The 12,259-nt window shown below is 62.3% G+C and overlaps 1 protein-coding gene across 1 annotated transcript; it reads right to left on the bottom strand.

Moving 5' to 3' along the window:
- Window positions 1-2,901: 2,901 nt before the first annotated feature.
- LOC142825149 (uncharacterized) lies at window positions 2,902-4,656 on the bottom strand. Its single transcript, XM_075916875.1, has 2 exons — window positions 3,710-4,656; window positions 2,902-3,514 (listed from the first exon to the last, which is right to left on the bottom strand). Exons 1-2 carry the CDS (start codon window positions 4,257-4,259, stop codon window positions 3,102-3,104), a joined length of 963 nt encoding a protein of 320 aa, XP_075772990.1. The 5' UTR covers window positions 4,260-4,656; the 3' UTR covers window positions 2,902-3,101.
- Between the last annotated feature and the right edge of the window lie 7,603 nt (window positions 4,657-12,259).

The raw sequence follows: 12,259 nt of genomic DNA, 5'->3' as shown, positions 1-12,259 counted from the left end.
CCCCCAGAGCCGGTGGGGGGAACAGCAGGGAGGGGGGAAGCTGCAGCCGGTGTCGGGGCTGCAGCGGGCGGGGCGGTTTTGGCCACGGAGGGGTCGGCTTTCCGGGCCGGGCCCTTGCCTTTCTTCCCTCCCCGGTTTTTCTTGCCAGCCGAGGCAGAGGATCCACCCTTGTCAGGGGGGGCAGTGGCCGTGGCAGCAGCAGAGCTCGGGTCGGGGGTAGGGAGGTCGGCCGCAGCAATTGCCTGGGCCGATGGCTCTGATAGGACCAAGGGACCATCAGGGACGGGGGTCTCCTCCATCCTGGGGAGCGGGTGGAGGGAGGTGCAAATGGCAAACTGTGGGTGGACGGGGCAGAGGTTAACCACTCCTCCCCACCAAACAGCAGGCAGGGGCGCAGGGCATCAATGGAAGGAGGGGGGGCTGGAAGGGGGGGGCACTGGGTCCAAGGAAGGGCAACCGTAAGAGGGGAGGGTTAGCAGCCACTCCTCCCTGCTAAGACTAGGGCAGAGGAGGAGGGCGCTATTGCAAGGGAGGGGGGCACGCGAGGGAAAAAAGGGGGGGTACACAATTGGGGGGGAGAGGGAAGGAGGGGGAGGGGGGGAACCAACCACTCCCTCCCACTAACTGATTTCAGGGAGGGAGGGCTCTACCAGAAGTAGTAGACTGGAAACCTAAGAGGCCAGCGACCTGTCCTCCCTGCAAGGCTGGAAGCAGAGGAGGAGGGTGCTGGCAGGGCAGGCAATGAACAAGGTGGTGGGTGCAGGGCGGGGGCCGGCTCCTCCGGCTGCACTGGGTTACGAGAAGGACTATGGGGCTGTTGAGGGGCAGGGGTGATGTGAAGGGAGGGTAACTAAAAAGGGGGGGGCACAAGCGCTCAGGCAGGGGGCAGAACTCTGGGTGGGGCTACAGGACTTCTGGGGGGGGGGGTGGGGGAGGAGGGGCATTGGGTTAGCAGGGCAGGATAGGGCAGTAGGGACTGGGGGTACGTCTACACTACAGCGCTAGTTCGAACTAACTTAGTTCGAATTAGTTAATTCGAACTAAGCTAGTTTGAACTAGCGCATCTAGAACTAAAAACTAGTTCGAACTAGCGTTTTGCTAGTTCGAACTAGCGCGTCCACACTGATTGGACGCAGGGGGGCATTTAAGGGCAGCTGAAACCGGTTCTGGCAGGGCATCAGGTCAGCAGTTGCTTTGTGTGGCTGCTGTCTGAGGCTATCTGAGGCTCGTGCTTAAAGGGACCCCCCCTGGACAGCCGGTTCTCAGCTTTTCCTGCTTGCTTGCCAACCTCGCCGAGGGACAGCAAAGCGTCGGTCTCTGTGCCCGTCTGTGTCGGTGCTTCCCTTCGGGGGGGACCGCCGCAGGTGGCAACATGGAGCCACGGCTCGCCCTGCACCTTCTGGTGCACGTTCTGGACTTGCTGCTGCAAGCCTGCCAGCAATGGCTCGAGGCTGCCTGGCACCACCTGGGGAACGTCAGCCCCCTGCCTCTCCGCCTGGCCGCCCTGGGGGCCGTGGAGGAGCCGCGGCGGCGCCCCGGCACCGGCGTGCCCCGCCGCATCTGGCGTCTGGACACCAGCAGCGACTGGTGGGACCGCATCGTCCTGGAGCACTGGGACGACCGACAGTGGACCCAGAACTTTAGGATGAGGAGGGACACCTTCCTGGAGCTCTGCGAGTGGCTCGCCCCTGCCCTGCAAAGAAGGGACACTCGCATGAGGCCCGCCATCCCCCTCCAGAAGCGGGTGGCCATCGCCCTCTGGAAGCTCTCCACGCCGGACAGCTACCGATCCGTCGGGAACCAGTTCGGCGTGGGGAGATCCACTGTCGGAGCAGTGCTCATGCAGGTACGGCGCTCGTCAGCCACCGAGCCGGGGGGGAGGGGGGCTGCGAGGAGGGGATGGGCCGCCCCAGGGACAAAGGGGGGGGCGGGAGGAGGCGAAGGCGCCCCGCACCGGAGGGGTCGGGCTGTCCCGGCCGTACTACACGCCGCCAGGGGGGTTGCTTCCGGGAGTGGGGCGCGGGGCACTGCCAGGGCATGAATGCTCCCAGCCACCCGGGCGCCCCACTGATTGACGCTTTGCTGTGTCTCTCTCCGCAGGTGGTCAAGGCCATCAACCGGGTGCTGCTCCGCAGGGTGGTCCGCCTCGCCGACCCGGATGCCGTCATCCGGGGATTCGGCGCCCTCGGCTTCCCCAACTGCGGGGGGGCCATCGACGGGACGCACATCCCCATCCGTGCCCCGGAACACCAGGCGTCCCGGTACGTGAACCGCAAGGGGTACTTCTCCGTCATCCTGCAGGCCGTGTGTGACCACCGGGGACAGTTCACGGACATCAATGTGGGCTGGTCCGGCAAAGCACACAACGCCCGGGTGTACCGGAACTCCTCCGTGTGCCAGCGGCTGCAGGACGGGACCTTCTTCCCCGACCGCCACATCAGGGTCGGGGACGTGGACATGCCCGTCTGCCTGGTGGGGGATGCCGCCTACCCACTGCAGCCGTGGCTCATGAAGCCCTACACGGGGCACCTCAATCCCTCCCGCCAGGCCTTCAATAACAGGCTGAGCAGGGCCCGCATCGTGGTGGAGGGGGCCTTCGGGCGACTGAAAGCCCGCTTTCGATGCCTCCTCACCCGTCTGGACCTGGCCGAGCACAACATCCCTCCCGTGGTGGCGGCATGTTGTGTGCTCCACAATTTGTGTGAGCGGAAGGGGGAGGCTTTCTTGCCAGCCTGGATGGCTGAGGCTGACCGCATGGCTGGACACTACGGTCAGCCCCGCACCGCCGCCGTCCGGGAAGCCCAACGGGGGGCCATCCGGATCCGGGAAGCCCTGCGGGAGAGCTTCCAGGTGGAGGAGGAGGAGGACTGACCTCTCCCTGCATGCCCCACCGGGGCCTTCTTCCACCCTACCCCCCCCTTCCCCTTTCCCCTCCCTATCTACTGTACAATAAAGACACCTGTTTTTCAAACAAAAACGTCTGTTTATTTCAGAGAACTGGGGTGGGGGAGGGAGGAATGAAGGTGGGAGAAGGGAGGGGGAAACCTGGGACGAGGGAGCTGGAAGGGGAGGGGAGGGAAGGGAGGAAGGGAAAGGAAAGCTCAGGGGTGGGAGTCTGGGTGCCTCTCCCGTCTCGCCACACTGCGGGTCCGGGGGCGTCGGTGGGGAATGGTTGTGGAGGGGGGGGCAGAGAGGACAGGGGGTGTGGAGGAAGCAGGAGCGGAAGCAGGAGGAGCAAGAGGGGGAGCAAGAGGGGGAGGAGGAAATGGAAAGCGGTCTAGCAGGCTCTGGAGGTGGCCTCGCAGGGCACGGCCCTGCTCCTCCAGGGCCTCCAGACTCCTCTGGCGCAGCCTGAGGTCCTCCTGGACCCAGTGGTCCTGGAGACGGAGCTGTCGGTCCAGGAACCGGAGATGCCGCCTCTGGTAGTCCTCCTGGTTCCTGGCTGTCCTGCTTGCCCGGGCGCGGGCGGCTGCTGCAGGCGGTGTGGTGCGCCCTGCAGGCCCCGGTGCTGCAGCTGTGGTACAAGAAGACCAGCGGTCAATTACCCCAGGGGCCCAGGTGTGTGAAACCCAGCTCCCCTCTGCAAGGCCAGGGCCCCTGCAGGATCCCCAGCTGCTGCTCCGTGGTGGGCAAGGCCCAGGCGCATGGTCCCGGGGCTCCCTCTCGCCCCAGCCCCCCGTACACATAAGGGGAACACGAGGGTACTCACAGGTGGACGCCTCCCCGGCCTCTGATGATGCAGGCGAGCGGCTCTGTGGGGTGCCTCGGGGGTCCCGGGTCCTGGGAAGGCTGGCGGCAGGCTCCTGGCTCTCAGAGCCCTCTTCCTCCTCCTCGGTGTCCAGGAGCGGTCCCTCTGCCCCGGGGTCAATCACGTCCCGGGGGGCAGGGACGGCATGAGGCCCCAGGATGCGGTCCAGGGCATGGAAGTGGGGGCAGGCCTCCGGGTCAGCCCCTGGCAGGCAGGCCCGGGAGTAGGACTGCCGCAAGTCTTTAATCTTGCAGCGCACCTGCTCCCGGCTGCGCTGGTGGCCCCTGGCGGCCAGGCTGGCAGCCATGCGTCCATAGACGGCCGCGTTCCGGTGGCTAGTGCGGAGATCGTGGACATTTGAGGCTTCCCCCCAAACCTCGATGAGGTCCACGATCTCCGCACTTGACCAGGCGGGCGCCCGCCTTTTGCGCCCCCGGGCAGGCTCCCGGGAGCCGCCAGGCTGGTCGTGGGGAGCAGTGGAGGGCTGGGAACCCTCGGATGGCTGGCTCATGGTGTGGCAGGTGCAGGCTGTGCAGGCACGGGTGCTTGCAGCCTTGCAACTGGCACAAAGTGAGTAGCCAGCCCGTGGCCCTTTAAGGGCTCCGGGGCCGGGAGTGGGGCAATAGAGTTTCCCTGGTGTTGGCCAGAGTGGCCACCAGGGAAACCTGGGAAGCCTTAGCCTCCCACTAGCTCGAACTAAAGGGCTACACAGCCCTTAGTTCGAACTAGCTAGTTCGAACTAGGCGTTAGTCCTCGTAAAATGAGGTTTACCTAGTTCGAACTAAGCGCTCCGTTAGTTCGAATTAAGTTCGAACTAACGGAGCGCTAGTGTAGCGCATAGGAAAGTTAGTTCGAACTAACGTCCGTTAGTTCGAACTAACTTTCTAGTGTAGACATACCCTGGGAGACAGAGCACTAGCTGAATGTGGGCGGGGCAGGTGAAAACAAACTGAAGCTGAGCTGGTCAGCAAACTGAGGAGGGGAGAAGGGAACAGAACTGGCTAACAGAGTGGGGAGCAGGGCAAGGAAACCAAAGGTAAGGGGAGGCCCCAACCTGACACTGCTGAGGGAAGGGGGCCAAGTCCAAGGGGGGGGGGGGGAAGCTCACCCACGAGCGTTTGTGGGAGACTCAGTCCTCGCCCACTGCCGCAGCAAAGACAGTCCCAGGTGGCACAAACAGGGGGAACAGCCAGCCCCACTGAGGGGCGCTTCCTTGGTGGTGCAGGGGTTGGTGGAGGGGGTTGTGGGGGGGGTGGTATGGGGGGAGGAGGGGGGGCAGCTGGACTAGGGGGAGGGCTCTACGCCTCTCCCCCAGCCCCCCTCCTGGTGTCTCTGTCCACCACCACCCCAGGAGCAGGTAAAAAGCTCAGTTCTTGCAAACAAACCCCCTCCACAGTCCAACCGGCAGTCCTTGTCCTCCTCGGCGGGGTGCAGGTGGTACAGCAGCAGCAGCAACAGCAGGCGGGCAGCAGCCAGGTGGGGCAGGCCTCTGGGTGGTGGGTGCTGGTGGGGTCCTCCTTCTCCGGAGCAGTGGAGGAGGGGAGAGGAAGGGCAGCCGGCAGGCCCCCCCCCCCTCCCCTCAGGCAGCAGCAGCAGCAAGTGGTGGTGAGAAGCAGCAGTGGTGGCTGGAGCAGTGTCTAGGGAAGCAGACCTCAGCAGGCAGGAGGGTGGGTGGGTGGCTGGGGAGGGCTCCGGCTGGTGCAGGAGTAGGAGCGGGGGGAGAAGGGGGAGAGCAGCTTCTGCACCCTGCTGTCTTTCCTCCTTCTCACTAGCATTGAATGGCCACCAACTGAGCCAGAGGCGGAGGAACCCCTCTGGGACCCATTTTGGGCCCAGCCTAGCCCCGCCCCCTCACCTGACCGGAAGTCAAAGGGCGGGGCTAGGACTATAAGAAGGCTGCCTGGGAGCTCAGTCAGGGGCCAGTCTCTGAGGGAGCCAGAGGGCTGGCTGGAGCTCCTGCCTGGGGAGGCTAAGACCCGGGCTAGGCCGCCCTCAGCCACCTTCCCAGAGGCCGGCCAGAGACTCCCTGCCCGGGCTACTAAGGCCTGGCCTGGCCCGCCAGCTGAACCACTCGCGGACCCAGAGGACGGGACCGAGCCGCTGGACCAGCTGGACCCCCGGTGGGTACGGGAACGCCGGGCTGGACAAGCCCCACGGGACACTACAGAACCCCGACCTCTTGACCCCTGGATTGGGCCGCCGGCCCCTGCGGAGACGACGTCGGCCTCAACTCCCCGGCAGGCTGCCGAGGCTACAGGTACTGGGGAAGGGGGGGGGAGATGAGGAGTGGCCCAGGGGGTAGCATGGGCTGAGGACAGCCCTAGGCCAGCACGTTGCGGGCTGGAGCCCCTGCTGAGCCCGTAGCAGCTGAACGGCTGCATCCAGGGCCCCTGGGCCGGGGCGCAGTGGAGTGGGTGGGCCTGCGCCCCCTGCCACCCACTAACCGGGTGGCAGTCTCCCACCCCCCTTGCCACTGCGACAGCTGCACTGCTGGCCCCGCTCGTGAACTAGGAGCTCCTACAGACCTGTGGGTTTGTTTGCGGCCCTGCCTTGCGTTGGGCCTGGCCAGCAGTTGCTGCCCTGCCCTGCTCGAGGGCCTGGGCGTCCGTATGAGGGTTTTGCACCCGGCCACGATCCGGACCGGACCTTTAAAGGGCCAGGACTCGGACTACTCTAAGGCACGGTGGAGCCATAGGACGGACTAGCCATCCACTGTACCAGGGCGGAGGACCCGCCTCCTAAAGGCCAGCTGGCCTACAACGAACCATCCCCCGGAAGGGGGGAAAGCTCAGGCTATTGTGGACATTGCCGGAGGGCAGTGTCCCGAAGAGACCGCGCCACCTGCCGGCAGAGATAATTCCCCGAGCAGACGGCAGGGGCGCTGTGGTGGAGCGGGAACCCCGCTACAAATGGTGGAGAATGTGGGTACCCCGACCCCGCCCCTGATGTAAGGGGCTGAGTGTGTGCCTCAGTGGGTTTAAAAAAAAACAAAACAGTTTGGGGTTAGGGTTTTTTTTTTTTTTGGTGGTTGGGGTTTGTTGGGGTTCTGTGTTTTGTTCTCCAAAGCCAGGATGGAACGGGACAGCGTGGTGAAGGCGGTGGCGGAGTGCCAGAACCAACAACTGCAACAACTGGTGGCCCGACACTGGCAGATGGCTCAGCAACTGGTCACCCAACACGGGCAGTTGATACAGCAGCTAGGGCTTCAGTTCCAGCACCTCCAGGCGCTGCAACACCAGCACCTCCAACAATTGCTCAGCTCCTGGGCTCAGCCCCACAGGTCAGTGCCGGGACTGGCCCCTGGGCCCGCCTACCCGGCTGGAGAGATTCGGGCCCCGAGGGATGAGGCGGAAAGTCCACCCGAAACTGGCATGGGGCAAATGGACGAGGTGGGGTCTAGGGACGTTACTAGTCTAGGGGCGTGCTCCACAGCACCCCGACCCAGGACGCTCAGTCCCGCACCCCCTTCCCCGTTGCGATCCCCGACAGCCCCCGAGAGGGGACGGTTACCTCCGAAGGGCTTGGACCAGGGGGTGACGAACCACCCAAGGGGTGGCAAGGGAGCTGTTTGGAGGTAGGGTGCGACTACGGTCCAAGGGGACCCGAGCAGAGTTACATCCTACCGGTCAGCCAGGTGGAATTTGTGCTCCAAGCGCCGACGGATACAGATAAGGTGGCTGTCCTTCTGGACTCCGGCTGTGCGCAGACTCTGGTGTGACACGACCTCCTTCCTGAGGGCCTGAAGCCAGAGGGGGAGCTGTACCTGCGTTGTGTACACGGCGATGTGAAGGCCTATCCCCGGGCAAAGGTCAGACTTACAATACAAGGGAGGTCAGCAGAAATGGTCATAGGGGTAGCGACGACACTCCCCTACCCGATTGTCCTAGGCCGCGACTGGCCCGGATTTGCAGATCTGATGCGCGAAGTCACTCACAAGGGGACGGCCGGTCACGGAAAGGTGGAGGGAACCCTGCTGGGAGAAACGCTGCCGGCGGACCAGCCCGAGGAGGCAGCTGCGGAGGAGGAGGAGCACCAGGAGGCACCGGCAGGTGAAGTGCCCGACAGGGCCCAGGCGCCAGCGGAGGCCAGAGCCCCAGCCCTGGCCCTGACACTTTCCCCGGGACCAGAGGGAGGACCCGACCCTGAGGGCAGCATATGAGCAGGTAGCCGCGATCGATGGCAGCATGGTGGACCCCCAGAGGGCAGCTCGGTGGACCCCCAGAGGGCAGCTCAGTGGCCCCATTTCGAAATAAAAGGCGACCGCCTCTATCGGGTGGTGCAAGACCCCCGGACTCAAGAGATCAAGACCCAGATCCTTGTGCCCCGGGTCCATCGCCGGGCAGTATTGCAATTGGCCCACGATATTCCTGCCGCTGGGCACCTGGGAACTGAAAAAACATTGGCGAGAGTACTGTCCCGGTTTTTTTGGCCCGGGGTGCACCGGGAGGTACGAGACTATTGCCAATCTTGCCCAAACTGCCAGCTAGCCTCCGACCCGGGAGTGCCGCAGGCCCCGCTCGTCCCCCTGCCGGTAGTAGGGACTCCTTTTGAAAGGGTGGCAATTGACCTGGTGGGCCCGCTGCCCAAAAGTAAAGCGGGGTTCCGCCACATTTTGGTTTTAATGGACTATGCCACCAGATTTCCCGAAGCCATACCGCTGAGGAATACCTACGCCTGAACCATCGCCTCCGAGCTGGTAAAAATCTTCACTCGGGTTGGGCTTCCTCGAGAGCTCCTCACGGATCAAGGGACTAATTTTACATCGCAGTTACTCCGACAGGTGTGTGCCATACTGGGGATCCGTAAATTACAAACCTCAGTATACCATCCCCAAACCGACAGGTTGGCGGAACGCTTTAACCGGACTCTAAAGGGGATGCTACGGCGGTTTCCTCAAGCAGAGTTGCAACAGTGGGACCTGCTGTTGCCTCCCCTGCTGCTTGCAGTCCAGGAGGTGCCCCAAGCGTCGACCCAATTCTCCCCCTTCGAACTCCTATATGGGTATCGTCCCCGGTGAGTCCTGGATCTCGTGAGGGAAACGTGGGAGCAGACCCCTTCAACCTCACAGGGCCTCTTGCAGTATGTTTTTCAGCTCCAGGAACGACTAAGATAAGCCGGAGCCCTGGCACAGGAAAACCTACAAGCGGCTCAGGCCCGCCAAGAGCTGAACTACAACCGACGAGCCCAGGAAAGAAGTTTTAAACCGGGGGATCGGGTATTACTCCTCCTCCCCTCAGAGGAGTCAAAATTTCTAGCGCGTTGGAAAGGACCCTATGAGATCACCCGCCAGGTTGGGCCGGTGAACTATGAGATTTATCAGCCTGACCGGAAAAAGAAAACTCAGATCTTCCACGTAAATTTCCTGAAGCCTTGGCGAGAACGGGAGGCCCTGATGATCACCCCCTACCCGTCAGAACCTGCGTTAGGGCCTGAAACCCCCGAACTGGCAGAGGAAAGGGAACCACAGCTTGGAGATACCCTCTTGGAGACCCAAGTGAAACAAGCCCGCCGTCTCATCTTTGCATTCCAGAAGACTTTTACAACCCGACCTGGACGTACCGTGGTGATAACGCATAGGATTCAGACCCCTCCAGGCCAGGTCATGCGGGAAGGGACTCGTCCTCTCCCTCGCCGGATGCGGGAGGTAGTCGAGAAGGACGTACAGTCTATGCTGCAACTGGGAGTGATAGAGCGCTCTAAGAGCGAGTGGCGTAGTCCAATTGTACTCGTACCAAAGCCGGATGGTAGTGTCCGCTTTTGCATCGATTTTAGACGGGTAAACGCTATTTCAAAGTTTGACGCCTACCCCATGCCACGAACTAATGAACTTCTGGACCGCCTAGGGACGGCCAAATTTATATCCACCCTTGATCTGACAAAGTGATATTGGCAGATCCCCTTGGATCCAGAGTCAAGAGAAAAAACGGCTTTTTCAACCCCCTCAGGACTGTTCCAATTTACACGAATGCCCTTCGGACTTCATGGCGCACCTGCAACCTTTCAGAGAATGATGGACCGTTTGCTAGCACCACATACAGCGTATGCTGCCGCCTATTTAGATGATGTGGTAATTTATAGCCAAGATTGGGAGGAACATCTCTTGCGGGTAGCGGCCGTCATGTGGACCCTTAGAGATGCAGGCCTGACCGCCAATCCAAAAAAATGTAAAATTGGCTGGCAGGAAACAACTTACCTGGGGTACCAACTGGGAAGGGGCCTAATCCGGCCGCTAGTGGGGACGGTGGAGGCAATCCAAAACTACCCAGCGCCGACCACTAAGAAAAAAGTACTGCAATTTTTGGGTTTGGCCGGATATTATCGCCGCTTCGTGCCGCAGTTTGCGACCCTAGCGGCGCCCCTCACTGCGCTCCTTACAAAAGACCGGCCTCAAAGGGTCACCTGGACGGCCGAGTGCGAAGCCGCTTTTCAGAACCTAAAAGCGGCTCTTTGTAGTGAGCCGGTTCTATTTAGCCCTGACTTCTCCCGACCATTCATTGTCCAGACAGATGCATCGGACTACGGACTTGGAGCGGTGCTGTCTCAGGAAGTTGACGGAGAAGAACACCCAGTGCTGTATATCAGCCGAAAATTGTTTCCTCGGGAACGCAGTTATGCCGTAATCGAGAAAGAGGCCCTAGCGATAAAATGGGCCATCGAGGCACTGCGGTATTACCTCCTTGGAGACTCTTTTATCCTTTTTACAGATCATGCACCCCTACAATGGCTCCATCAAATGCGGGACACCAACAGCAGGATCATGAGATGGTACCTGTCCCTCCAACCGTATGTATTTACAGTGAAACACCGAGCGGGGAGGGACAATGCAAACGCTGACGCCCTGTCCCGCAGGGAGGAAGAGCAGAAGCCCAGTCCCGGAAACCGGGAACTGGACTTAAGGGGGGAGGAGTGTAGTGGGGTCTAGTTGAAAACATGGGATGGTGGGCGGGCGGGCGAAGCCCGCCCACCTTCTAAAAGCCCCTCCCCAGCCTTATGGGAGGGACACTGGACCCATGTCCAACTAATTGCTTGGGACAAAGAATGAATAAAGGATCAAGGAGTGCGGGTTAGAGGTTCAAAATAAGGGAGCCGGATGGGGACACCGAGCAGAGAACCCCGGACAGCGCCCACTGCTCCTCAAAGCTGTCGATGGAGCCAGTGGACGCCGCCCAGAGGAACTCTGCCCGGATTCGTGACACGAGGGAGGAGCGGAAATAGGCCCCACAGTCGCAGAGAACCCCCTCGTCTAGCATCCTCCTCCTGGTATTGTAGATGGTGCTCTTAGCTAGAGCCAGGAGGAGGTTGACGAGGAGGTCTCGCGACTTTGTGGGGCCACGGATAGGGTGTGCGTAAATGAATAGGTGGGGGGAAAAGTGCAGCCAGAACCTCAATAAGAGGTTCTGGAGGAGCCAGAATAGGGGCTGCAACCTGGCGCATTCGAGGTAGGCGTGCGCCAGGTTCTCCCTCACGCCGCAGAAGGGGCAGGTGTCTGGGATAGGGGTGAACCGCGCCAAGTACACGCCCGTGCTCACGGCTCCGTGAAGGAGCCGCCAACTGATGTCCCCGATGGGCCGCGGAATTAGATCGGAATAGACGCTGGCCCACCGGGGTTCCCCACCCTCTACGGGTCTTAGATAGTCCCGCCATTTGGTATCAGGGCGGGACACGAGGGTGGGGAAATGCAGGGTGTGGAGCACGAGCGTGTACAGATGTTGCCTTGGCGCGGCTTGGAAACAGACCGGCTGCAGATTTTGCAGCCGGCTGGGGGTCCAGGGGTGGGGAGGCCGGGGGGGCCCGTGGAACAGGGGCCCAATAATAAGGGACGGAGGCTTTGCAGGAGGGGAGGGGCGGGGTGTACCCTCTCGCAAGGACCGCTGCAGGAAGTCGAGAGCGGGCCGCGGCAAAGCCGCCTTCACCTCCTGGGGTAGGCGCAGAGGGGTTCGGGGGGTGGAGAGCCCCATGCGCTGAGCGAGCGCTCGGGGATCCACCCAGTCCCCCCTGTCGTAGTCCAGGAGGTCTCCGACCATGGTGGTTTCTGCCAGGATCAGCCTCCGGCGCCCCGAGGGAGACTCCGCCACCTGCACGCACAAGGCTGGATTGTGGAGCAGGGGCTCCGCGAGGAGGTCTGCCCCCTCGGAGGCCACAACGGACCTGGTCGCCGAGAACAGCTTCCAGGTCTGGAGGAGGTCCTGGTAGAATTCCGGCAGCTCTGAGAGGTCTCGCGGAAGACCCCTCGGGTGGATAAAAAAGAGCTGCCGGTCGTATCGGAGCCCTCGGAGGCGGCGGAGGAAAGCGCGCGCCAAGGTGCCCCATGCCGGACTACCTGCACTGAAGAGGAGTCTCTGCAGGGCCTGGAGGCGGAAGGTCCGGACCTGGCTGCGCATGCAGACCAGGCCCTGACCCCCCTCCTCCAGGGGGAGGGACAGGACCCCTGCAGAGACCCAGTGCAGTCCTGGCCAAAAGAACCCCAAAGCTGCCCTCTGGAGCTTGGCCAGGACCTCCGGGGCCGGGCGC

The sequence above is a fragment of the Pelodiscus sinensis genome, unplaced genomic scaffold (genome assembly GCF_049634645.1).
Source record: "Pelodiscus sinensis isolate JC-2024 unplaced genomic scaffold, ASM4963464v1 ctg36, whole genome shotgun sequence".
Classification (NCBI taxonomy): Eukaryota; Metazoa; Chordata; order Testudines; family Trionychidae; genus Pelodiscus; species Pelodiscus sinensis.
The sequence above is the reverse complement of the archived record's forward strand: the minus strand, read 5'-3'. Positions and strand labels throughout refer to the sequence as shown.

What these genes read in the sequence shown, in the direction of transcription:
- LOC142825149 (XM_075916875.1), bottom strand. Translation starts at nt 4,259, where the DNA reads ATGAGCCAGCCATCCGAGGGTTCCCAGCCCTCCACTGCTCCCCACGAC. An exon ending in GGCCGGGGAGGCGTCCACCT is followed by an intron (nt 3,515 to 3,709) that starts GTGAGTACCCTC and finishes CTTGTACCACAG; the next exon opens with CTGCAGCACCGGGGCCTGCA.